Here is a 23,955-nt window from a genome sequence, read left to right on the forward strand (position 1 = left end):
TGCTTAAATTATTCCAGGGTATTCACCTCCACTACCCTACATGGAAATTCATTCCATCTGATGTTCACATTTTGTGTGAAGAGGAACGTATGATATTAGTCATAAATTTGTCTTTTATTAGTTTGAACCTGCGTACCCTTGTCCTACAGTCATGGTTTAGTTTCAAGTAATTTTCCGATCTACTTTTTCTATACCATTTACTAACATATCATAAAATCATACAATCTTATAGCACAGGCAGAGGCTATTTGGCCCATCGTGCCTGTGCTGACTCTTGAAAGAGCTATCCAATTAGTCCCACTCCCCAGCTCTTTCCCCATAGTCCTGTAAACTTTTCCTTTTCCTTTTCCTGTTTTGAAAGTTACTATTGAATCTGCTTCCACCACCCTCTCAGGCAGTGCATTTCAGATCATAACAACTTACTGTGTGAAAAACCCCTCCTCATCTCCCTTCTGGTTCTTTTGCCTATTAATTCTGTTGCCTGTGGTTTCTGACCCATCTGCCAGTGGAAACAAGTTTCTCCTTATTCACGCTATCAAAACACCTCATTATATTTGAACATCCTATTAAACCTCCCCTTAACTTTCTCTGCTCTAAGAAGAACAATCCCAGATTCTCTGGTCTCTCCACATAACTGTAGTCCTTCATGCCTGGTATCATTCTGGTAAATCTTCTCTGCACCCTCTCCAAGGCCTTGTCATACCTCTATTTTTCCAATCTTTCCTCATAAGTCAGTTCTGTGACATGAGCGATCAGTGTCGTGGCTCTTCTCTGAACCATCTCTCTTGTGTCTCAGTGACCAAATCTGGAACAGTACTCAAGGTGAGGTCTGACTAGAGCGCTTTACAGTTTGACTGTTGCTTCCTCTGATTTGTTGTTTCATCTGTATGGTTAAACATTGTATTTGCTTTTTTGATTATTGCATATGTTGAACATCGAATCTACTAAAGCCACTAAATCTCTTTCAACTTCATCTTAGCTATTTTGACACCATCAAGCAAATATTTATATCACCAATTTTTTTTCTTCCTGTGATCTGTACTTTACATTTGTCTGTATTAAGTTTCATCTGCTTTCGACCTGCCCACATATAATTTGAAGTTGCTGAACTGTCTTCAGATTCAACTGCCCCTCCTAGTTTTGTATTGAATGTGAGTTTGACCAATTTGCATTGAGCTTCTGAATCCAAGTCAATATCAATTAGAAACAGTAGGTATCCCAATACTGATCCCTAGTCTACTCACTCAGCACTTGCCCCCACTGTCATGCATTATCATGACATTGTCATCCATTCTGCAACTTAGACTCCGAACCATTTGGATATTCCTAATTTTTATATTTAGTTGGTTGTAGTCCCCATTAAAATAACTTTCCTATTTTCACATACCCTTCTTATCACTTCACAGAGCAAACTGTCTTCTTTCTTCTCCTGACCTAACGGATTATGGCATGCTCCTAGTGTTAGCTTTGCTCTTTTCACGTCAAAGATATTCTAGCAGAGTAGCTTATTTTCTAGCTTTCCATCTCCCAGAGGATCAACTTCTTCAACCTTCCAGGCGTTTCTAACATATAGGGTTGCACCTCCTCCTATCCTTCTACTTCATTGTTCCTGAATACACTGTTATATCCTTTACCATCCTCTAGTGTCAGCCATGTTTCTGATATTACAACTATGTCATAGTTTACTGTTGCCATATCAGCATCCACTTCAAGTATCTTATTCCTAATGTGAATACATATCTTATTGTGGAATTTCCTTCTCTTTCGGGCCCTAGTTTTTTCTTGTTCTTTATATCAAGTTCCTGTATACGTCTCTGAGTTACTGTGTTAAATGGTTACTTTCTCCTCTTCAATCAGTTTTATTTGGGATCCAGTTTCCTCCCTGCCTTCCTTCTACTGATCCAGTTGAAGTAGATACCTCAATGTTCATGCTTTGTTTAGGAGCAGTCTGCCTCTCTTGCACCTGTCCTTTCTCCTGAAAATATTCCTGATTACTTATGAAAGCGGTATCATTATTTTAACAACAGATTGCCAATCACTTATTTATATGCTCAGTTTTTCAGTGAACTCCCTTTAAGAAACACTGGAAGTATATTTGAGACAATTATTCTGCTTCGGGTGGGTATAAGGTAAAGGCAGAGGCTGGTTATGTTGCAGAGATGGAAAAAAGCAGTCTTGATGATGGATAGCACATAGGGTTTGAAGGTCGAGTAGGATGCTGGCCTTCATTGCAAGAGGATTTGAGTACAGGAGCAGGGATGTCTTACTGCAGTTATACACCACCTGAAGAAGGATGTCCTTGCCATGGAGGGAGTGCAACGAAGGTTTACCAGACTGATTCCTGGGATGGCAGGACTGACATATGAGGAGAGATTGGGTCGACTAGGCCTATATTCACTAGAATTTAGAAAAATGAGAAGTGATCTCATCAAAACATATAAAATTCTAACAGGACTAGACAGACTAGATGCAGGGAGGATGTTCCTGATGGCTGGGGAGTCCAGAACCAGGGGTCACAGTCTCAGGATACGGGGTATGCCATTTATAACCGAGATGAGGAGAAATCTCTTCACTCAGAGGGTGGTGAACCTGTGGAATTCTCTACCACAAAAGGCAGTGGAGGCCGAGTCATTAGATGTATTCAAGAAGGAGATAGATATATTTCTTAATGCTGAAGGGATCAAGGGATATGGGGAAAAAGCGGGAACAGGGTACTGAGTTAGACGATCAGCCATGATCATTTTGAATGGCGGAGCAGGCCCGAAGGGCCGAATGACCTACTCTTGCTCCTATTTTCTATGTTTCTATGTTTCTAGGCTAAGTTCAACCTAAGTGTGCAAGCGGGGAGGGGCAAAGGTGTAGAACTTTTCCCTGCAGCCAAATAAGATGAGGCAGGTACTTAATAGTCAGTCTTTGAGACAAAATGATTCCATAAGCTCATTGCACTTGGTATTGAAGGTGGAGGAAGGAGGAAGCAGTTGGCTGTATAGAAGAAGAGTCTGGGATTTTCCTTGTCTGCCAAACTGATCCTGGAGCTATAGGAGGATTTACCCATGGAGAAATCAAGCCAGATATGATACAGGTAGTCATGTGGCAGATGTGCTCAGGTCTGTGGCCCTCAAACCTGAGGATGTGGAAGTGGGAACTATACCAGACAGAGTGGTGGGAATACTGTGAGTGATTTGGTAGAAAAAAGAGCAACAAGTGCAGAGCCAAAGGAGATGTTGAGCAGGTCAATAGAGGCAGTGCTGTTGTGGTGGGGAGACAGCCAGAGAAGAGGGAATTGGGAGCTGAAGTGTGTATTGTTGATGGAACTGGGAAGAAGTTTCCAGAGATGGAGGGTGAGGGTGGTAGGGTCAGAAGTGGGCAGGAAGATGTGAATCGTGAAGGAGATGAGAAGTGATCTAAAACGTCCCCATCAATGATCGAAACTTCAGAAGTATGAGGCCTCATGTGATAGCAAGGTTGAGGTGATGGCAAAGTTAAGGAGATGGCCGTAGGTTTCGATGGGGGAATTGATGTGCAGAATGAGGTTGAGTGAGGACAAGAGGGCAGAAAATTCTGAGGAAAGAGGGTATGGGGAATTTAGGTGAGGATTAAAATTACCAAAGTTTAAGGGAGGAGATCTCTGCAAATAAATCACTGTTGGGTTTTAAAAGAGAGGTGAGAGGTGGACGAGGGTAGGGTACTCAACTGAGGAAAATGTGTCAGAAGAATAATGGGAGAGGCCAAGATAGGACCACAGCAGGTAGGGCACAGGGGGTAGTATGCATATAGCTGTTGGGCAGCATCGTTAAGGAAGAAAGAGTCCCCATCTCTGAACCAACTTTCAGTCAAGCCCAGGGTATCAATGAACTCAACCTGAGGTTATACTGAGGAAGCACTTGAGGTTATGAAGAGAAAGCAGATTTTGCTAAAACCTGTTTTCTAGCAGCAGCCAGTTGACAGAGCAGAAACGTAATGGATGTCAATTCCAGCGCTGCATAAATACAAACTTTACAATCTTTTAGTTCTCCATTATGATTGACAGAAACAGCTAGTGATGTCCAGATGTTAGAACTCAGGTTTTTTAAACTACCATTTTCAAATTTATTGGTTTCACAGCTATTCCTGTGAGCCGATGATCCAGAAGCTTTACCCAGAACTAAAAATTGCCCCAAGCACACTGTACTTTATACAGATTACCTTCTCAACCTCCTTAGTAGATGGAATATCAAAACATGGATCAGAGTTTGTACAGGCTAATAGTACTACAATATTACAATTTGAAGCATCAAATTTAGGCTACTAGGAGAGATACTATTCTGTTGATGTAATTCCTTTAACTGTTGTATCACTTGGAAAAGCTAATGAAAGAGTCTGCATAATTTTTTTCCACGAATGCGAGAAAATGAATGCATTCTTGAAAAAAAAAGGAATGTAAGCTTAAATGCATTATTGTCAATCAAAATAAAAGCTGCAATTTATTTGTGTCTGCACAAGGCAATATTCATATATATATATTTATGCAGCACTGAAAATCTGTTGGTTTTAACTGCTCTCACAGCTGTTTTCCATCAGAGATGTAGCAGGGACTCACAGAATTAAAGAAACTGGCACAGCAAAATGTAAATAGTCCATCAGAAAATCTCCAAATCACAGGTTTCTCTGATGTTCTCCCTCTGGAAGGGCAAAAAGGCCCAGTTTATGAATAATATTTCTCTTTAATCTCACCATTTACTATGACACCAGATTAGCAGCTGCTGCATTTTTTTAGACATAGACAATTAACAGTGAGTTAGATGTTAGAAGAAAGATTTGCTTTGTGTACATCCAGACAAAAATTAACCATGGCTAATGATAGTCTTCAAAAATCAATGTGCATTCAAAGCTGCAATATCAACACCAACTGCAGCCAATCATAACACTTTCATTTCTTTTAGCAAAGACATGGCACCAGTGTGGTGTCATTTAACAAACATGGCTGCTAACCCTTTCAATAAGCAAATCAAACAAAAAATCTTACAGACTAAAGTTCAAAGAATATCTTCATTGTTATTCTAGATGGGGATGGGAAGATTTAATTGCAGCAATTTTGTGTTTTAAAGACAGGTCGCAAATTTCCAGCTGATGAGTTTCGTTGTATTTGCAAGCTGAGTTTTAAGAGTCAGCTTATTTGCATATCCATTGGAGGATCCCATGTAAAATGGGAGTAATTTGCTGGGGTGCTTGGAAATTAGACTGCAGCATGTGACAGCTTCACTGGAATCTGCAGCCCACCCCCACCTAAGAAGTGACCAGAGACCAGTGGGTGCCAGTTGGTAACTAACTTGGTGGCAGTTGGGGATGGAATAGACAGAACCCTGCGTACCAACTTCTAGACTCTAGTGGCTAGGATGGAGGCTGTTATCCCTCAGGATCGCCCAGACACAGAAGGAAGCCATTCGGCTCATCGTGTCTGTGCCGGTCGATAGCTGCCATTAGACCAGCCACCCCGCTGATTACTGGAGATATAGTTCCAGCGGAATGGCGATGGCGGGAGTCTACCTGCCTGATGCTGCCATCTCTGCAGTCTTCCCCCTTTGAGCTCCACAATAGTGGCACATAAGATGGAACACTAGGCTGCTCAGGAACAAGCACTATAGATTCAACCAACACCGGCTCCCTCCCAGAAGCAAGTGCCAACAGAAGAAGGCTACCTCGGTCCTATTATCCTTTTGTAGTACATGAACAGCCAGTCACCTCAACGATACTGGCCCTCAGGTTTCTCCTATTACCCTTTTGTAGTACATGAGCAGCCTACCACCTCAACGATACTGGCCCTCAGGTTTCTCCTAGGAGAAGCACTAGAATAGGACAAAGAAAGGTACGTTTTGCACTCAAGGTTAGCACGGTTTTAGGTAAGAATAGGTTGGCATATTTTGATTTAGGACTTTGTTATATTAAAATAGAATTTGTACCCATGTTATTCATTGAGGTTAGAATCATGCAAGGAAGGGTGGACTTATTTGTTGCTGACTTATTCAACACGTGATTATTATTGACATTGTCTTGTAGGGGCAAAGAAGTCTGATGTTATGTCATGTTCTAGGATGGATACTGGATTGAAAGATTGTTCCTTCATTTGAAGAAGTTAAGGTAGTGATGGCGAAGGTAGACTATGCTAAAGAGATGAGAAGAATTCAGTGATGCATTGTGCTCTGATGCCCTTTGCAGCTGTCACTGAGTGACAGTCATCATGATTCCTCCATATAGTTTTCCCTGCAAAGCAGCTAGGGTCGCTTCCCCTGGAACAACCGACTCCAGGCCAACGATCAGGGGCCGGGGCGGAAGGAAATTGGGGGTCGGGGAGCCTGGAGGTCTGGGCCATGAGCGGCAATGATCGCAAGGGTGGTTTATAGGTAAGTTTTTTTTCCCAGGTGATCCCTGGGGTTGGTTTCCCTGAGTGTAGCTGGCGATGGCACTGGCTGCCTTGGGGCAAACCATTGTTGCAGCGCAGACCTGAAGCAGGTGTTAGGCCCCTTATTTGCATATGCAAAGGGTCTAATGCCTGCTTCAGGCGTGGGTAAAGGATGCCTCTTTATTGTCAATATGGCAGGTGGCGCACTTCCGGTCGCCTGCCCGCCAAAGCAGGCACCATGCGACCCAATTTCTAGGCATGTAACTGTTCTCATTGTAGTGTCATTATTACGTATTTTTCCATAGAACACAATATCTTAAATAATAGTACATCATAAATATTTCTGACTTTTAAATACAGTTTTATGAGGAGCATATAATTATATTTAAATACAATTTTATGAGAAGCATATAATTCAGTCAGGTGGAATTAGCCAAAGGAAGGAGTGAGAATGAACTGCAGAAATAAGTGTTTTTAAAAAAAACTAAAAAAAATGAATAGATCAAATGGTACACATAAAAGGGGATAAAGAGAAACACAATCTTGTAAAACCAAAGAAATATAATATCACTCTGATCTTGTCAGCTATCAGGTTTGATCACTCCTCTGAGTGCCATATTCAGTAGATGTGCTAATGGGTCTTTGAAGTAAGGTGTGTTCTGGGACCAATCCACCTAATCCTAAACTCTCTGAGGCCAATTAGTGTATGCCTTGACTAACTGTGAGGAGCAGTGATTACAGAAGCATAACAGCTGTAGGCTTCAGGGAGTTGTGTAATGTGCACGAAACCACCATGTTCTACTCTTCAGCCTGTTGTGTTGTGCTTAAGTATCCATGGGGGAAGAAATGCTGAAGTGCCACTTTCTATTTTTATTCAGGAGCAACAACATATTAAAATTATAAATTGTGATACTTTTGATAAATACCATGAAAATAATATAAACTCACAATTGTAGTGCAAATTCCTGCAACACATTAACATTCCAAGTGCAAATACATTTTATGTTATATGGTGGACATAAAATTTCTTTCAATTCATTTAGAGTGATATTTCAATTGTTGATATCCATACGTAAACATCATCATGAATCAACAAAACTGGATTTCCCTGAGAGCCATTGAGAGCACCAAGCTGGGCCCAAGACTGAAAAATAAAGCACAAAGCTAAAATTGTATTACTGGCACCAGAGAGTGATTTGATACTGTTTTCTGATTATTGTTAATAATCTTATACATTAAAATAGCATCAAGTAGAAAAAAGTTGCTTTCGCATTAATATTTATTAGGAGTGTTGTGCTGAGTCACACTTTCTGATGTGGGCTTAACTTAATATTAATGGGTGGATCCAGTCAACTTAAGTGAGACTGTCATGTTTCAATATTAGTAAGCCATTCAACCATGCGTGATATAGGTGATACTTAGACCAGGCTAATGCTTCATGCTGGTTTTGTCATATAATATAATTCCCAATGCACAATGTGTGTTTGTATATTACTGGTGCATTAACTAACATCATCAAACATTACTAATGCATATTAGCAACATTGTTGGTTTGTGTCAGGTGTCAAATGAAACTATTTGAATTATATCACATTTCTGTAGTGTTCTAATTGAACACTAAAGGAATTTTAGCATTTGTACATTTTTGCGTAAACCATAAGGTATTTCTCAGTATGGGACAATGCCGGTACATCCACCTGTGAGATGTGAGGTGCCACTTGTTAGAGAATCTTAACAGAGTTCATTTTGGAGGGAATCACTATCTGGAATCCAAAGTAAAGGATGAAGGAAAAAAAAGACTTGACACAGAAGTGATAAAAATTATAGTTTACTCAAACTATCTGATAAATAGTACAAGTAAATATTCCTGTGCTGTCTCTACACATGCATACACAGTATCTAATTAACTTCACTATTGATTTCTAAAATTTTACAAACACATATTTTGTAATTACATAGTCATTGCTACAGAAAGCAAAGTTAAAGGCTTGGTAGTCCAATTGGCTTTCTGCTGTTCCATGCTTTCTTGCGTTCTTTCCTACAGTTTGATTTTACGTGTGTTCCTAAATGAATGGCAGCCACTTGTTTTTGACAACAGCATGGTAGAGAAATACTAGAGGGCAGGGTGTTGCAGATTTGTGTAACTTATTTTAAACCCAGTAAGTTACTTTTCTTCTCCTTCCACAGTTTCTGACCTGCACCATTTCCTGACTACTACATTTCTCCACAATTCAACATTAGTCTAACTACTTCAGAATTGCCTTGTTTGTGTTTCTTTCCTTTTTTGAATGTCTGAATTTTATCTCTATTATGTCCTCATTCCTATAGTAATGGAACTCTGAAAAAATATTAACCAGAGCCTTCTTTATTTCCTCAATCATTTGTTGAGGATGTCTAAATTATTTGAGCATCCATGCATATAGTTTCTGGATGCAGTCTGTAAATTACCTTTCTAAATATTTCAGTTGTTAATGAATTAAAGATTCTTCATTGTGAGACTCAAGTATATTCATTGAATAATGTGTGGACTGTTTAATATTAAATTATTTGTTTGGAGCTACCAATATAATAAGTCCGTTATAAATATTTCAAGAAATAGGTAAAGAAAGAACAAATTTGCATTTATATAGTGTCTTTCATGATCTTGGGACATCCCAAAATGCTTCACAGCCAATGAAGTACTTTTGAAACGTAGACACTGTTGTAGTGTAGACAAACATGGCAGCCAATATGCGCACAGCAAGTTCCACAAACAGCACTGAGATAAATGGTCAATAAATGGTAAATGTTGGCCAAGACAACGGGGGAAGTCCCCTGCTCTCTTTGAAATAATGCCACGGAATCGTTTATGTCTGCCTGATGTAATGTAGGGAAACACAGCAACCAATTTTCATACAGCAAGGTCCTGCAAATAGTAATGAGATAGATAATCAGTTTTAGTGATGTTGGTTGAGGGATAAATATTGGACAGGACATTGGGAGATAACCCTGCTCTTCTTCAAATAGTGCCATGGAACCTTTTGAGAGGGAATACAGGCCCTCATCTGATCCGAAAGAAGGCATTTCCATCAGAGCAGTACTTCCTCAGTACTGCACTGAAGTGCCAGCCGAGATTATATGCCAAACCTAGGTAACTCGGTCCTATTTGCAATTATATTTCTTATTTGCTGGTTTGTCCTGTTTGTGTTTAGTGAACTTAGTGGTTTGAGAAGTGCTCTTTTGGTGCCGTTGCCTCATTCATGGCTAAATCTTACATCAGAAGTCCAAGATCTGTTAGTATCAGCAACTTCAGATATATGCAAATTAATGGGAACGTTGATTTTATATGTGGTTCCTGAGACCCCATGGTACACACCTATGCAACTCATGCAGACAAATGGTTTGAATGCCCTGGCATAGCGGGACCATGTTGAGATTTAATATCATAAGACTCTAAGTGAGAAGGCTAGATCGCACAGGATTTAGGACCTGGATACAAATACCTCTGGAGGTAATTATTGTCTCCTTGATCTGATGGCTCTTAAAGGTACTAAAATTACTTGAATTCAAACAGTCACAACGATTTACAACACTAAACAGCCACTAAGTATGGTGCTAATATGGTAATGTTGCACAGATAGACAAGGTTAATGTGTGGAATGGGATAATCTATCTGATATCATATATAGTTGCTGTTCTGAAACCGAAGTTGAACTGCATTTTCACAGTGAAATTGAAGTCCACTGTGGCAGTGGCATAGAGTAACAACAACAACAACAACAACTTGCATTTATATAGCGCCTTAAAACCTAGTAAAACGTCCCAAGGCCCTTTACAAGAACTTTAACCTATATCATAGCTGATCTAGGAGTGTTTGAAATTAGTAAGGAGAAAAATGTTCCATTCATTACCACTCATCCCAAGGCACATACATGCACATCTGAAGTAGGATCAGCTTCTACAGTGACCAATTTCAAATCAACATAAGGATGAGCCCTTAAACAGTTTCTGAATCAAAACTGAAGCTTTTTAGATGTTTCCAAATGGGCCCAAGTCAAGTTAGTTTGGGTTTTAGATAATATTGGCAAGCTGTTTTAGGTGAATACAGATTCCCAGTTTCAAAATTGGCTGAATTCCCAATTCCAAAATTCAATGTAATCTTTATGGATTGTTTCCAAACTTGTCAAGATTGGAGCAAGTTAACCCAGGTTATCTAGCATCTGGCTGATGCATAAATGTAAGCTACTTGGGTTGTATATTACTTATGGCATTACAGCATTGTTGTATGATGAATGCTGGTTTGCATATATACTGTAAAATATACAAATATTTTAGGAGTCAATGTAGTTGGACTGTACTTCCAGAATCTCATAGAATCTGTTTTCTGGAAGTATTTGCAACATTTAGAGAAGTTAGTTCAGCATAGTTGGAATATGAGTATGTGAGTTGTGGTTCACTAAATCATAAGCTGTGTATTGCAAAGTTGGTGAAGAACTTGAACCTGAAATTTCAGATAGAGCTTTCAGAAATTTCAGTTCCATTCCTAATTTAGTTTTCAATTTATCAGTGTGTCACTTATGATCACTTTTATGTTTATCAAAATGAAACGGGTTTTAAATTGACAGTCAAGATATTCTTTATTTATTTTTTCCTCTAGCCTTTTCATTTACTACCAAAATTTTAAAATGCTGGTTGATTTTATTATTATTGTTGGTGATATATGATCATATGGAATGGTGTGTGCATTCTGTTGGACAACAGGCAGTTATTCACTGATCTATACCATGAAACAAATATAAATCGCATGAAATTCATGATTTTTACCTGTCTGTTGTGATGATATTATGGAGGAGGATTTCCATGATCAACTATTTATAGTGAAGTTATAATCTGTATTATAGATGGACTTATGATTTTTGTTTTTAAAGAATGAACAGCAGAATTTTTGTTTTATATCTAGTGCCCATCTGTGATACTTCAAATTGTCAAAAGTATAATAAAAAAGGAAGTAATTTGCAAGCACCTCCCAATCTACAAAGTTGCAAGTTTACAAGCACCTCCAAATTCTCTCACCAACAACGAATAACCTCAAATTGACCTCAGAATGTTCAGTAATTAGATTTGATGGCCTTAAAATTGAAGTGGTAGGTTAATCCCAGTTCCATATAAAAGAGCAGAATAATAGATTGTGCATTACCTGTTATAATATTCCTGCTGTTATAAAACAGTATATAATTAGACTTGACTAAGCAACACCACAGGAGGTCCATTACTATACTTAAAATGGTAGTTCTGCTCCACAATGTCTTAGCTAGCAACCACACTGGGTGGTGTAGTACTGAACTATACAGGTCAGAAGTTTCCAGGTTGCATCTTTAGTCTGTGCTGAGTTATCTGATGTCAGTGGGGGAAGCAGTTTGCTCTGAAAAGCTTCAGTGCTGCTGGGCTAAGAAGGTGAAAAAACAGCTATGGTTGCTGTGACCTCTACTGGAAAGCATTTGTGTGTGAGAAACATCACATAAGGACAAGATTGTGCTTGATTCAGATACTATCAATGCTTGAGAAGTCTGACAATATTCACTATCCAGGCGCACACATTCTGAATAACCAGTTGGACCAAGTACCCAATGAACCAGATCCCAACAAGAATCAGCAGTTTCAGGGAGAAGGTGAGAGAAAACGAGAGAGAAAATTATGCATTACTAATGATCTTTGTGCATTTCCTTTCAGCCAAAGTACGCTCTAAACCACATAAACCGAAAGTTGACCCTGGAGCCAAAAGTGACCGTCAATTCACGAATTGTAGTGGTTGGTGCTTCAGAGGTTGGGATCTCCTTCCTAGAAACATTGGTCTTCTGGTAATATAATTCTGCATTTGTGCAGTTTGTGATGATTGTGCACAGGATAATAGTAATGAAAATATGCTATTGTAATAATGCCCTAAACTGCAAGAATATAGCTTGAATGGTTTCGGAACCTTAGCAGAACCTTTTTCGATAAATTCTTCCCTTACTCTCCCTTATAAGCATTTTAGTTACTTATTTTAAATTTTTCTACCTTTTTTCTCCTCTTCTTGAACGTGCTAACTCATGCTGAGATACAGTTCCAGGGATGGTGTCAGCCTTAGTCAAGTGACCATTCTTCATCTATGACCCTAGATAGTAATTGTTGCCATGCTTGTTGACTGTGGATAGCATCATGCTGAGTTTGATCCTGTTTGCACACTTTCATTTTCCAACAGCAGTCACTGGCTAGCGATCAGGAATAAGAACCTTGCCAGACAATTTCTTCCCTCCTCCTTTACCCAGGGTTGCTAAGACCAATTATACACCTCCAACCACTACCCCAAGCTGAAATCAGCTAACTCAGACAATTGAACCAGGGACCTGTGCCTGTATAACTTGGTGCCCAAAGCTATCAACATTGGATAACTCTTGTGTGTGAAATTTTCAGTCTTGAGATGTCAATTCATGAAAAAAGCATAAATATGGCTAAAGGAGGCAAGCTGAATGGAATCGGCAGGTGGCATTAATGAATTCTTCTTCCTTCCTGTTTCTTATTTCTAGCTGCACTCCTTGCATGTGTTTGAATGCCATCTGCATTCTCCAGCTTTCCAACAATGTGACTGGGTAGTGAAAATCTGTCTCCTATTTACATTGTTGTGACAATGCAGCCAATATTATACTGCATTGTATAAACGTGGTATTTATTTGTCTCTATCTTATCCTCTTTTGCCTATCTATTCTCTCTTATCTTTTTCCCTCCTTTATTTCTTTTTTTCCTGTTTCTTGAAAATCTTTTTTCTGTTTCTGTCTTCCCAGTCCAACTTGCTGTGGTTACATGGCCAATGTCATGGTTGTTCTTTGTTTTTCCATTCTAACAACAGAATGGAAAATAAGAACATAGGAGCAGAAGTAGGCCATAAGGCCCCTCAAGCCTGCTTCACCATTCAATAAGATCATGGCTGATCTTCGACCTCAACTCCACTTTCCCGCCGGATCCCCATATCCCTTAGAGTCCAAAAATCTATGTATCTCAGCCTTGAACATATTCAACGACTCAACATCCACAGCCCTCTGGGTTAGAGAATTCCAAAGATTCACAACTCTGTGTGAAGAAATTCCTCTTTATCTCAGTCTTAAATTGCTTTGTTTTTACATTTTTTTGCTGTTCTCAGGGTGTATATGACATGCCGTGGAATGTTCCCCTCTATTGTCACAAAGAGCGCAATTTAACCCTCCCCACCTGGCAGAAATTGGGCAGGTGGGCAGTTAAAATTGCCTGTTAGTTACTTGCCCAGGAGCCACCAGGAACTGTTTTTCACCTGCTCTCCTGAGCAGGCGGCTAGAACACTTGCCGAAAGCTGGCAAGTTCTTTTTAACATATGCAAATCGGGTCCCAATGATGTCACCGTAGCCTTACTGCAATTTTCACTAGGGGACCTGAGTGGGAAGCAGTGGTGAGCTCCCTGCCAGGCCAGCCCTGTGGTGAAGAGGGTCAAGGCCCAAAAAAGGTAAGTTTTTCATTTTTTTTTTACTGAAGTTGACTGGAGGCATTTAAAAGAGGCTCATTCTGCCTCATAGAGGGTCTCAAATTAACCCACCAGCATGGTTTCCTGCCAGAAACATGCTAGCAGTTAAAATCTAGGCCTAAATCTGTAACAGTAAGTCCGACTGAAATGATGGGGAAAGAAATTAACTGTATTTTTGTTTCATTGATCCACAGTGTATAAACCGAACACATGCTTTGGACCAGTTGCGAGTTTATTTTCCACAGACGACTAACCCCCAAACTGTATCCCCTGTATGCTTTACACTAACCCTACAATTTTCTAGTTGTTATCAGCACATTCATTCTTTTCAGAAATGATACAGTAAACATTTTTGCAATATCTGCAATACTATGAGATATTAGTTCGATATATAGGGGGTAATTTTAACCCCCAAGACACGCAGGGAGGTTAAAAATTTTAAAATGGGAAAGCTGACCCCAGCCCGCCTCCAACGTGCTCACTTCCAGTTTTAACGGAGGCAGGTTTGGGGGCGGTTGACTAATCTGCTCTCCGGAGGCGGGTCCATGCTTAAAATATTTTAATGAGGCTGCTTGCCTCAAATTTTACCACTGTTTCATATTTAAATCTGGGTTGCGGGTTTTCTGGGCCTCAGGAAACCTGGCAGCTGAATGGCTGGATGCAACAGGTAAGTGCCTTTCCAGCAATGTTTAGGGCCGGGAAGAGCAGGAGTGCTTCCCCCCCACCCCACCCCACCCAGCCCACCAAGCTAAACTGTAAACCCCCCTCGCGATCCAACCACTCGATCAGCCGACCCACCCATGATTGGACCTACTCCCACCCCCGATTGGAACCCCCTCACTCCCACCAAGGTCTGACCCCCGACGTCTGGTCCCCCGACGCCCAGACCCCCTGTGTCCGCCCCGCGATCTTCCACCCCGATGTCCGCCCCGCGATCTTCCACCCCGATGTCCGCCCCGCGATCTTCCACCCCGATGTCCGCCCCGCGATCTTCCACCCCGCTGTCCGCCCCGCGATCTTCCACCCCGATGTCCGCCCCGCGATCTTCCGCCCCACTGACGTCCGCCCCACTGACTTCCGCCCCACCGACTTCCGCCCCACCGACTTCTGCCCCACGACCGTCCGCCCCGCGACCTTCCGCCCCGCCGACGTCCGCCCCGCGACCTTCCGCCCCGCGGACGTCCGCCCCGCGACCTTCCGCCCCGCCGACGTCCGCCCCGCGACCATCCGCCCCGCCGACGTCCGCCCCGCGACCGTCCGCCCCGCCGACCTTCGGCCCTGCGACCTTGGGTCCCACCGTCGTCCGCCCCACGATCGCTTCCCCCCCCCCACCGAAGTCCGGCCGGCAATCAACCCCCAATGTCCAATTTCCCCCCCACCTGATGTCCCAATCACCTCCCTCCCTCCTCTCCACTCCCCAACTGCGGCCTACTGTCGCAGGGCTACCCACCAACGTACAGTCAGCCAGCCTCTCAGTCTGGTTAGTTGCAGCCGGGAAGCCGATTCCAAAAATTTAAATCAGGATGTGCCGTTATATTTGGCAGGACCTCCGGAAAACCCGTATTTCTGGGTTTCCGGGCTGCTAAACCTCCCCCGGCTCCATCCCCACCTGCCCGTAAATATGAGGCCCATAAGCTCTTGAGGCAAAAAAGCTGTATTTCTAAAATTATAGCTCTCAATTTTCTTTTTTTAAACAATATTCAGAAATGTCTATCCTACTGTCAACGGAAACTAACCAATGTTACTCTGAAACCTTACTTTACTGATTAAGAGGTAGATGCAGTTCTTCTGTTGGTTAAACAAAGTATAAAGAAGTTATAATCATGCAGCTTGTGCATATTTTATAGATGTGCAGATGCCGGTGATGGACTGGGGTTGACAAATGTGAGGAATCTTACAACACCAGGTTATAGTCCAACAGTTTTATTTGAAAATCACAAGCTTTCGGAGGCTTTCTCCTTCGTCAGGTGAGTGTCGACACTAACGACTATAACCTGGTGTTGTAAGATTCCTTATATTTTATAGAGTTAGAGAAATCAAGCCAAGGGTGGCAAGGGTATCCCAGTTAAGAAATATTGAATGTTGCTGTCAATTTTGGTACATTTATCAAAAATCAAAAATGGGATACAGTATTGTACAATTATAACATTAGGAGAGATCATGCATTTTGCAACTGTCACTACCACATGTGGAAGTGGGGAAAAAAGTAGCGGAGATATATTTCCAAGTAATGAATTTTGCACCCAAACCACTGCAATTTACTGCATTTCTTTAAGTGATAGTGCTAAAATGTAAAGAGCGCTTCAACTTGCTGAGCATTTAGAGAAATTAGTTAAAGGTCCCCAGCAACCATTTCAGGCCAATGGACCTTCTGTGGCAGTTTTCCAAGAATGTTCCCAAAACTCCCAGGCAACAGTAACATTCAAGACATTTGCTCATGAGTTAATGCAAACTTGTATTTGTGAGGCATATACAGTTTTTTTTTAGCTAGATGGTGTGCACATTGCTTTTATCTGTATGCATCTGGCATTTGTATCAATTATTAATTTCTGCAAAATGTTTCTGCAAAATATTTATGAATTATTTATATGTTTAATGACTTAAATGAATGACTTGATTTTAAACCAAGAAGACCATTATTAGTTGCTGCCTTGCTGGTACTTTCACCTCGATGAAGCCAGCCATTGTGAAAGGCACTAAAAGATTGTGCCCAAGACACTTATACCCAGAAAAACATTAAATTAGAGGGCCTTCTTTGCTCCTAAAGTGCAACTGGAGCATTTGAGTTGCACAGCACCCATTTAGAACAAGCACTCAATGGGAGGCTTCAATTAAATAATTATTTGAAAAATCCTCTGCCCAGTGCCGTTTCTGCTACCCTTGCTATCCCTGTCCCTGTGCCACCCTTGCCCCACTACCTTGTGCCAATTAATCATGCTGGCATTCTGTGGGCAGCCAGCAGCTCTTGACTGACTGCTGGTGCTTCAAATTCTGCGTTCCGCCCCGCCACCTCTGGTGCTCCCCATATTATTAGTAATATGCCTAAAAGCAACATAGGAACAGGAGTAGGCCATTCAGCCCCTCGAGCCTGTTCCATTATTCAATGAGATCATGGCTGATCTGTATCCTAATTCCATCCACCCGCCTTGGCTCTATATCTCTTAGTACCATTGGCTACCAAAAATCTATCAATCTCAAATTTAAAATTATTAATTGAGGTAGCATCTACTGCTTTTTGTGGGAGAGTTCCACACTTCTATCACCCTTTGCGTGAAGAAGTGTTTCCTAACTTCTCTCCTGAATGGCCTGGCTCTGATTTTAAGGTTATGTCCCCTTGTCCTAGACTCCCCCACCAGCGGAAAAAGTTTCTCTCTATCTATCCTGTCAATTCCTTTCAATATCTTAAAAACCTCAATCAAATCACCTCTTAACTTTCTATATTCCAGGGAATACAAACCTAGATTATGTAATCTCTCCTCATAATCTAACTCTTGGAGCCCTGGTAACATTCTGGTGAATCTGTGTTGCACTACTTCCAAGGCTAGTATATCCTTTCTAAGCTGCGGTGCCTAGAACTGTACACAGTACTCAAGATATGGTTTAACCAGGGCTTTGTATAGTTGTAGCAAAATTTCCTCCCCTTTATATTCTAGCCCTCTAGTTATAAAGGCTAACATTCCATTAGCCTCTTTGATTATTTTTTGTACCTGACTACTACATTTTAGTGATTTGCATACATGGACCCCTAAATCTCTTTGGACCTCCACTGTTCCGAGCTTTTGACCATTTAAAAAATACTGAGTATTTTTTTGGTCCAAAACGGATGACCTCACGCATACCTGCGTTGAAATCCATTTGCCACAGTTTTGCCCACTCACTTAATGTATCAATGTCTCTTTGTAATTTTATGCTCCCGTCTACACTACTTACTATGCCACCAATCTTTGTGTTGTCAGCAAATTTGGATATATGGCTCTCTATTTTGTTACCTAAGTCATTAATAAATAGTAAACAATTTTACAACACCAAGTTATAGTCCAGCAATTTTATTTTAAATTCACAAGCTTTCGGAGGCTTCCTCCTTCGTCAGGTAAATGTTCAGGAGCTCCTTGAAGCCTACGCATTTATACATCACAGAACAATACATGGTGTTTACAGACTGCCCCTGCAACTGCCCGTTGCCAAGGCAATCACCGTGTTCAGACAGAGAGGTGTCACCTGCAGAACCCCCGAATACACATTCAACAAAAAAACAAACAGGGAAAAAAAAAACACAAAAACAAAACACAAACACGGTGATTGCCTTGGCAACGGGCAGTTGCAGGGGCAGTCTGTAAACACCATGTATTGTTCTGTGATGTATAAATGCGTAGGCTTCAAGGAGCTCCTGAACATTTACCTGACGAAGGAGGAAGCCTCCGAAAGCTTGTGAATTTAAAATAAAATTGCTGGACTATAACTTGGTGTTGTAAAATTGTTTACAATTGTCAACCCCAGTCCATCACCGGCATCTCCACATCATTAATAAATAGAGTGAATAGTTGAGGCCCCATCACAGACCCTTGTGGGATGCCACTAGTCACTTCCTTTCAATTCGAGTACATACCCATTATCCCTACTCTCTGTCTTCTACCGCCTAACTAATCTCCTAACCCGGTCATTAATTTGCCTTCAATTCCATGAGCTTTAATTTTAGTTAACAATCTCTTAATGGAACCTTACCGAATGCCTTCTGGGAGTCCATATAAACTACATCCATAGACATTCCCCCGTCTACTACGTTAGCTACTTCCTCAAAACATTAAATTAGACCTACCCTTTACAGATCCATGTTGGCTCTCTCTAATCAGCTCAAATTTCTCTAAGTGCTCAGTCACCCTGTCCTTAATTATAGATCCCAATAACCTCCAGTACTCAGATGAACTTCTCTCATATTATTGGGTGAGGTTAGCTTATTCCTGCGCAGGCTTGCAGAGGCCATGAGCAGCTCTGGCAGAAATGACATTGCATGAGGGCCAGATTATTGTCCCTGTTGTGTTTCATAAAATAGATTTCATGCTAGCGCAGATGTATAGAAAATGCAGACTCTATTCCTATTCAACTGCATGTTAATTACTGTTGATTTAATGCATTTGTTGGTTTAATTTTTTGATTCATTTTTTGCAGCCCACACCTGCGGTTTAATAACATTACTTTTATTTCAACGTGTGGACTTCCCGGAATTCATTCAAATCCTGTATGTAGAAGATTCCAAGTCAGAAGGTGTGTGCACCATCTGATAAATTATCTGACATGTTTTGTTCAAGCTTTATTTCCAGCACTAGCACAAAAGAGGAATAGGATGAGGTGCTTGAATGAGGAGTAGTGCCCGAAGAGTAGAGGGAGAACCTGAAGTGGATCTTGACAATGAGAAGTTTCATGCTTTTACTCTGAAAGTACTACTTAGAGATCTGGGAGTATGTAGAGAATACTATAATGATGGAGAACGTTAGGCTGGGTACATTTGATTCACAGCATCCTCCACATATCATGCACTCACACGACTGGCCTCACTCTGGCCCTTTTTGTATAGGAGCAACAACATGATGTCATTGCAATCTCAGGGATAAAAAACATTTTGAAGGAATATGGTGAGATTTTGCGACGCTCCTGTTGGTCATCTGGCTTACCTTGGTGATGATGTGATTGAAAGAATGACAAAGATGCTATGAGGTAGGTCTAAATTGGAGTAATTGTGTCATCCTGTCAGTTAGTGTCAAACAGAATAGAACAGCGAGATTGTAACTTAATGAAACATTTTTCAATGTCTCAACGTGTTTCCCGTGCTGTGTGAAGCACGCTATGGGAAAGTAGTCAGGTTTCAGCCAGGAGCTATTTGGACATTTAAATCCCTGTTTGACAGATGGGGATAAAAGGTCAGTTATTGTAGCAGGGCACTCATTTCTCTCAGACAAACTTTTGGCTGGGAGATCTTTGTGTTTAGACTGAAAATTCTTGGTTCATACTCAGAATTGTTCTGTTTACACATATTTACTTACTTTTTGGACCCCCTCAACCTGACACCATCAGGCTGGGGTGGGGGGTGGTGCGCAATAGTTGCATTCACCAGTACGTCCGAGGAGGAGGAACATCACCATCCTCGTCAGGCATGACGTGCACTTCTGCCACTTGCACACAGAGGTGCACCACGGGCACCTGTACAAGAGCAAAGAGGGAAACCACAGAGGGACCGACATCGCAGGAGGCACTACCCTCGTGAGAGGGTCAACAGACTGAGGCTGAGCTTCCTGGACCTCTCTGAGGAGCAGTGCCTTCGGAGGCTGAGAGTGAGTCGCCAGGTGATCGCAGACATCTGCAGCCTCCTTCATGTCGAGCTGCTCCCGGCTGGGCCTGGTGGCATCGTATTGCCCGTCGCAGTTAAAGTGACTTCTGCCCTCAACTTCTTTGCCTTCATATCATTCCAGGTGCCACCGGTGACATCGCCGGGGTGTCTCAGTCATCTGCCCATAAGTGCATAAGACAGGTCACCAATGGTTCGTTTTGCAGGGCGTCCCACTACGTCAACTTCCCCATGGATGACCTCAGCCAGACGGAGAGGGCAGTGGGTTTCTACTCTGTGGCTGGCTTCCCATGGGTACAGGGTGCAATCGATTGCACGCATATAGCAATCCAAGCACCTCCACACGAGCCAAGACTATTCATCAACAGAAAGGGATATCACTCCAACGCTCAGCTCGTTTGTGACCGCCAGAAAAGATTTCTTCACGTGTGTGCCAGATTCCCTGGCAGCTGCCATGATTCATTCATTCTGAGGAAATCCACCATCCTGGCCCACTTCCACGCACCAAACAGCCTTAAAGGCTGGCTCCTCGGAGACAAGGGATACCCCCTACACACGTGGCTTATGACAGCTTTGAGGAACCCCATCAGTGAGTCACATCGTCACCAGGTCTGTCGTTGAACATGTGATAGGACTGCTGAAGATGCAATTTCGGTGCCTGGATCGGTCTGGGGAAACACTTCAATACGCACCATCAAGAGTGGGTCAAATTAGTCGTCTGTTGAGCCCTGCGCAACAGAGAAGGTTACCGGTTGATGAGGCCCCATGCCCTCATCCAGAATCCATATCTGCCATCAACATTAAGGAGGAGCAGGTGAACAAGGAGGAGGAGGAACCCATTGGCAGAGCAGCGGCTCACCTGACTGCTCGTGAGTCCAGGGAGTCACTAATATTTGAACGACTCTCATAAGGAGATCACAAAGTGACAATAATCCAGTCCTCAGACCATCTGGAAAGAGCAGTGCCAACACCAGCCCCCCCTCCCCCACCGCACAAAACAGTCCTACAACTACACATACACCCACTGTAAATGCACCCATTGGGTGGCATCAAGTCTCGCCATTCACTATGAAGCACATGAAAGGGTGCTATCACAAAAGGCAGTCAAGAATGGGCAAGATGTGGCAGTAGTGGTGAGAAGTGTAACATTTAATGTGAATTTAACAAAAGCCAAATATAAATGAAAAACATGACAATCTGTCAAACACCCTTGTGTATACCCTTTGTGATCACAAAACCTTAGACCTTTCTCTACCTACTACTTCTACGTGGTGCATCCCCTGTCTGCAACAGAGGTAGTGGCAGCTGGTTCATGTTCATGCCCTGACTGCTTGATGCTTTTGGCCTATGCCCTCTGGGTTTTGGAGCCCGTGAGGGCCCTCCAAAGACTGCTCCACCTGCACCTGTGCAGGGGCAGACTCGGCCACCTGGAGAGGAGGCAGCGTTGCAGGTACTGGTTGAGGGGGGGGGCAACGGGTGAGATGTGGCAGCGTTTTGAGTGGCGTCCCCTTTCGCCATCATCCCTCCTGGGTCAGGCCCACGTCACTCCTACCACCCTGCTGGACAACACTTTGGACAACATGTATGATGCCTTGGAAGCCCAGCTGTAAAGTTTCTGTCTTCCTGTTCAAGGCAGCAGAGTGTTGTTCACCCTGAGTCTGAAAGGCCATTTTCAGGGCATGAATGGACTCATTTGTGAGCTGTGCTTGAAGCTCAATGGAGGCTATCCTTCTCTCCATCGCAGACATTCCCGCACATACTTATGCCACCAATCCACTAATGCAGGAGGTGGACTCCTCCATCCTCTCCGCTATTGTGGAGAGTGTGCATGGCACCTGTTCCAGTATCTTGCAAATGTGCTGTTGTCCCTTGATCATTCTCCTTTTAAAGGATGGGCCCCCAGAGTTCAGCATCTGCTCCAGCTGAGCGGAGCCTGGAGAGGAGTGTGCCCACCGACACGGACTCTCCACAGCTGCCCCTGCCACCAGTGTCTGCTTTTGCTCACTTGTGTGTGGTGACTCACTAGGTGCCAACCCAACTAACTGACTACTAGGACCCACTGAGATGTGAGTATCTGTGCTGGTGGATGGCTTAATAAGATGTGACAGTGGGCCCTCAGAGGCCGGGAGCTCCTATGAGGAATCGCTCACTTCCATCACTTCAGTCGTTGAAGGGCCTGGAAGAGAACTGAAGGCAATATTAAGCATCATCACAGATCTGTCATGTTGCGATGAGCATACTGAGGTGTTCAACATGCCAATCATTCTTAACATCAATTCATGTGTGTGATGAATGTTAAAGTTGTGTCACCAAATGTTTGTGGAGTGCCAGTCTTGGAATCCCCAACGGACAGGCACTCGAGGGTGCGGCTGATCTCCAGGGCCGCCTCTGTGAAGGCCACTATTCTTGTGGCCCCCATCCAGTTGCGCCCTCTCCAGTGCATTTTGCGCTCTCTCCTACAAGGGAAGAAAGTACAGACATGCAAGTGAGTGAGGGTGAAGTAGTCAGCCGATGAATGCATTGCTTTGGGTGAGGCTGACCATGAAAGAGGGTGAGTATCAGACAGAGACAGCACATTGGATCAGGATTGAGGTGAGTGGTCGTGGTGGGTTCACAAATGGGGAGGTGAGGAAGTGCTCAGGAAGTGAAGGTAAGTTGATGATGAGCCTTAAGTGGGTGTGAGGAGTGATGTGACGGAGTAGTCTTGGCAGTACAGAATAATGGGACGGGGGAGGGTGGGGGGTGATGTGCACCACAGAATGCAGGAGAATCAGTAAATGTACTCACTTTTGCTGACCTAGTTAGGTCATTGAAACGCTTCCTGCACTGGACCCAAGTGCGGGAGATGTTGCTGCTGCTGGTGACCTCCTCTGCCATCTCGAGCTAGGCCTTCATGGCAGAGGCAGGGCGCTTCCTCCTGCCAGCCAGGTAAAATAGTTCCCTCCTCCTCCTCACCCTGGCCAGCAGCACCTCAAATGAGGCATCACTGAATCTTGGAGTTGGCTTGCCCCTCTGCTGCTCTATTCTGCATGCTTGCATCTTACTCCAGCAAAAGCCATTGGTGCAATGGCCCTTTAAATACAGACACTCCAGCTGACAGCAGGTCATGCGGATTCGCAGTCTGCCCGCTGCGCAGCTTTTGGACAGTAAACCCGGAAACAACGTTAAGGGGCACCAATTATGTTGCGATCGCATGGGGAACGGTAAGATTTTATTATTCGGGTTACCCGCGCACCCATTGATGTTCCTGCTGCCTTCCCGTCGGCATTTTAAAATCGTGCCCATGATCTCCGACTGCAAGCTTTGCTTAGCCCATAGTATAAACAGTGATCTCACTGGTCCACTATATGCTTAATTAATTCTAGAAAGACTAGAATTGTCACTTAAAACTATTGCTTTCCCTCTGCAGCCACAGCTATGACCATTACGATTATACACTGATGTCATTGCAGTCTTGGGTCAATGTGGTGATTGGCAAGATGATTGGTATAGACAGAGCTGCCAAACATGTATTAATAACAGGGGACACAAAGGTGCCATATGAACATCTAATCCTTTGCACTGGACAACAGTACCAGGTAAGTGTAAGAACCCAGTTATGCAAAATATGTAGAATTTATGAATATTTAAATTGTCTCCACAGACCCATTCTCATTGCTTTCCTTTTCTCGCTAAATTTCCCACCTCCATTCCTCTCTCGAGGGTGTTGACTCCTTGCTGGGTTAC

At 42.7% G+C, this 23,955-nt stretch overlaps 1 protein-coding gene across 2 annotated transcripts in view; it reads left to right on the forward strand.

Moving 5' to 3' along the window:
* Positions 1 to 23,955, forward strand: part of cfap61 (cilia and flagella associated protein 61) — a 227,752-nt gene that overhangs the window by 109,576 nt on the left and 94,221 nt on the right. For both annotated transcript variants that reach the window (XM_067989400.1, XM_067989401.1), the window contains 3 exons: positions 12,089 to 12,216; positions 19,056 to 19,151; positions 23,639 to 23,807. In XM_067989400.1, the coding sequence (XP_067845501.1) occupies positions 12,089 to 12,216; positions 19,056 to 19,151; positions 23,639 to 23,807 (393 nt within the window). The remainder of the gene's footprint in view (positions 1 to 12,088; positions 12,217 to 19,055; positions 19,152 to 23,638; positions 23,808 to 23,955) is intronic.

Source organism: Heptranchias perlo, chromosome 8 (genome assembly GCF_035084215.1).
Source record: "Heptranchias perlo isolate sHepPer1 chromosome 8, sHepPer1.hap1, whole genome shotgun sequence".
Taxonomy (NCBI): Eukaryota; Metazoa; Chordata; class Chondrichthyes; order Hexanchiformes; family Hexanchidae; genus Heptranchias; species Heptranchias perlo.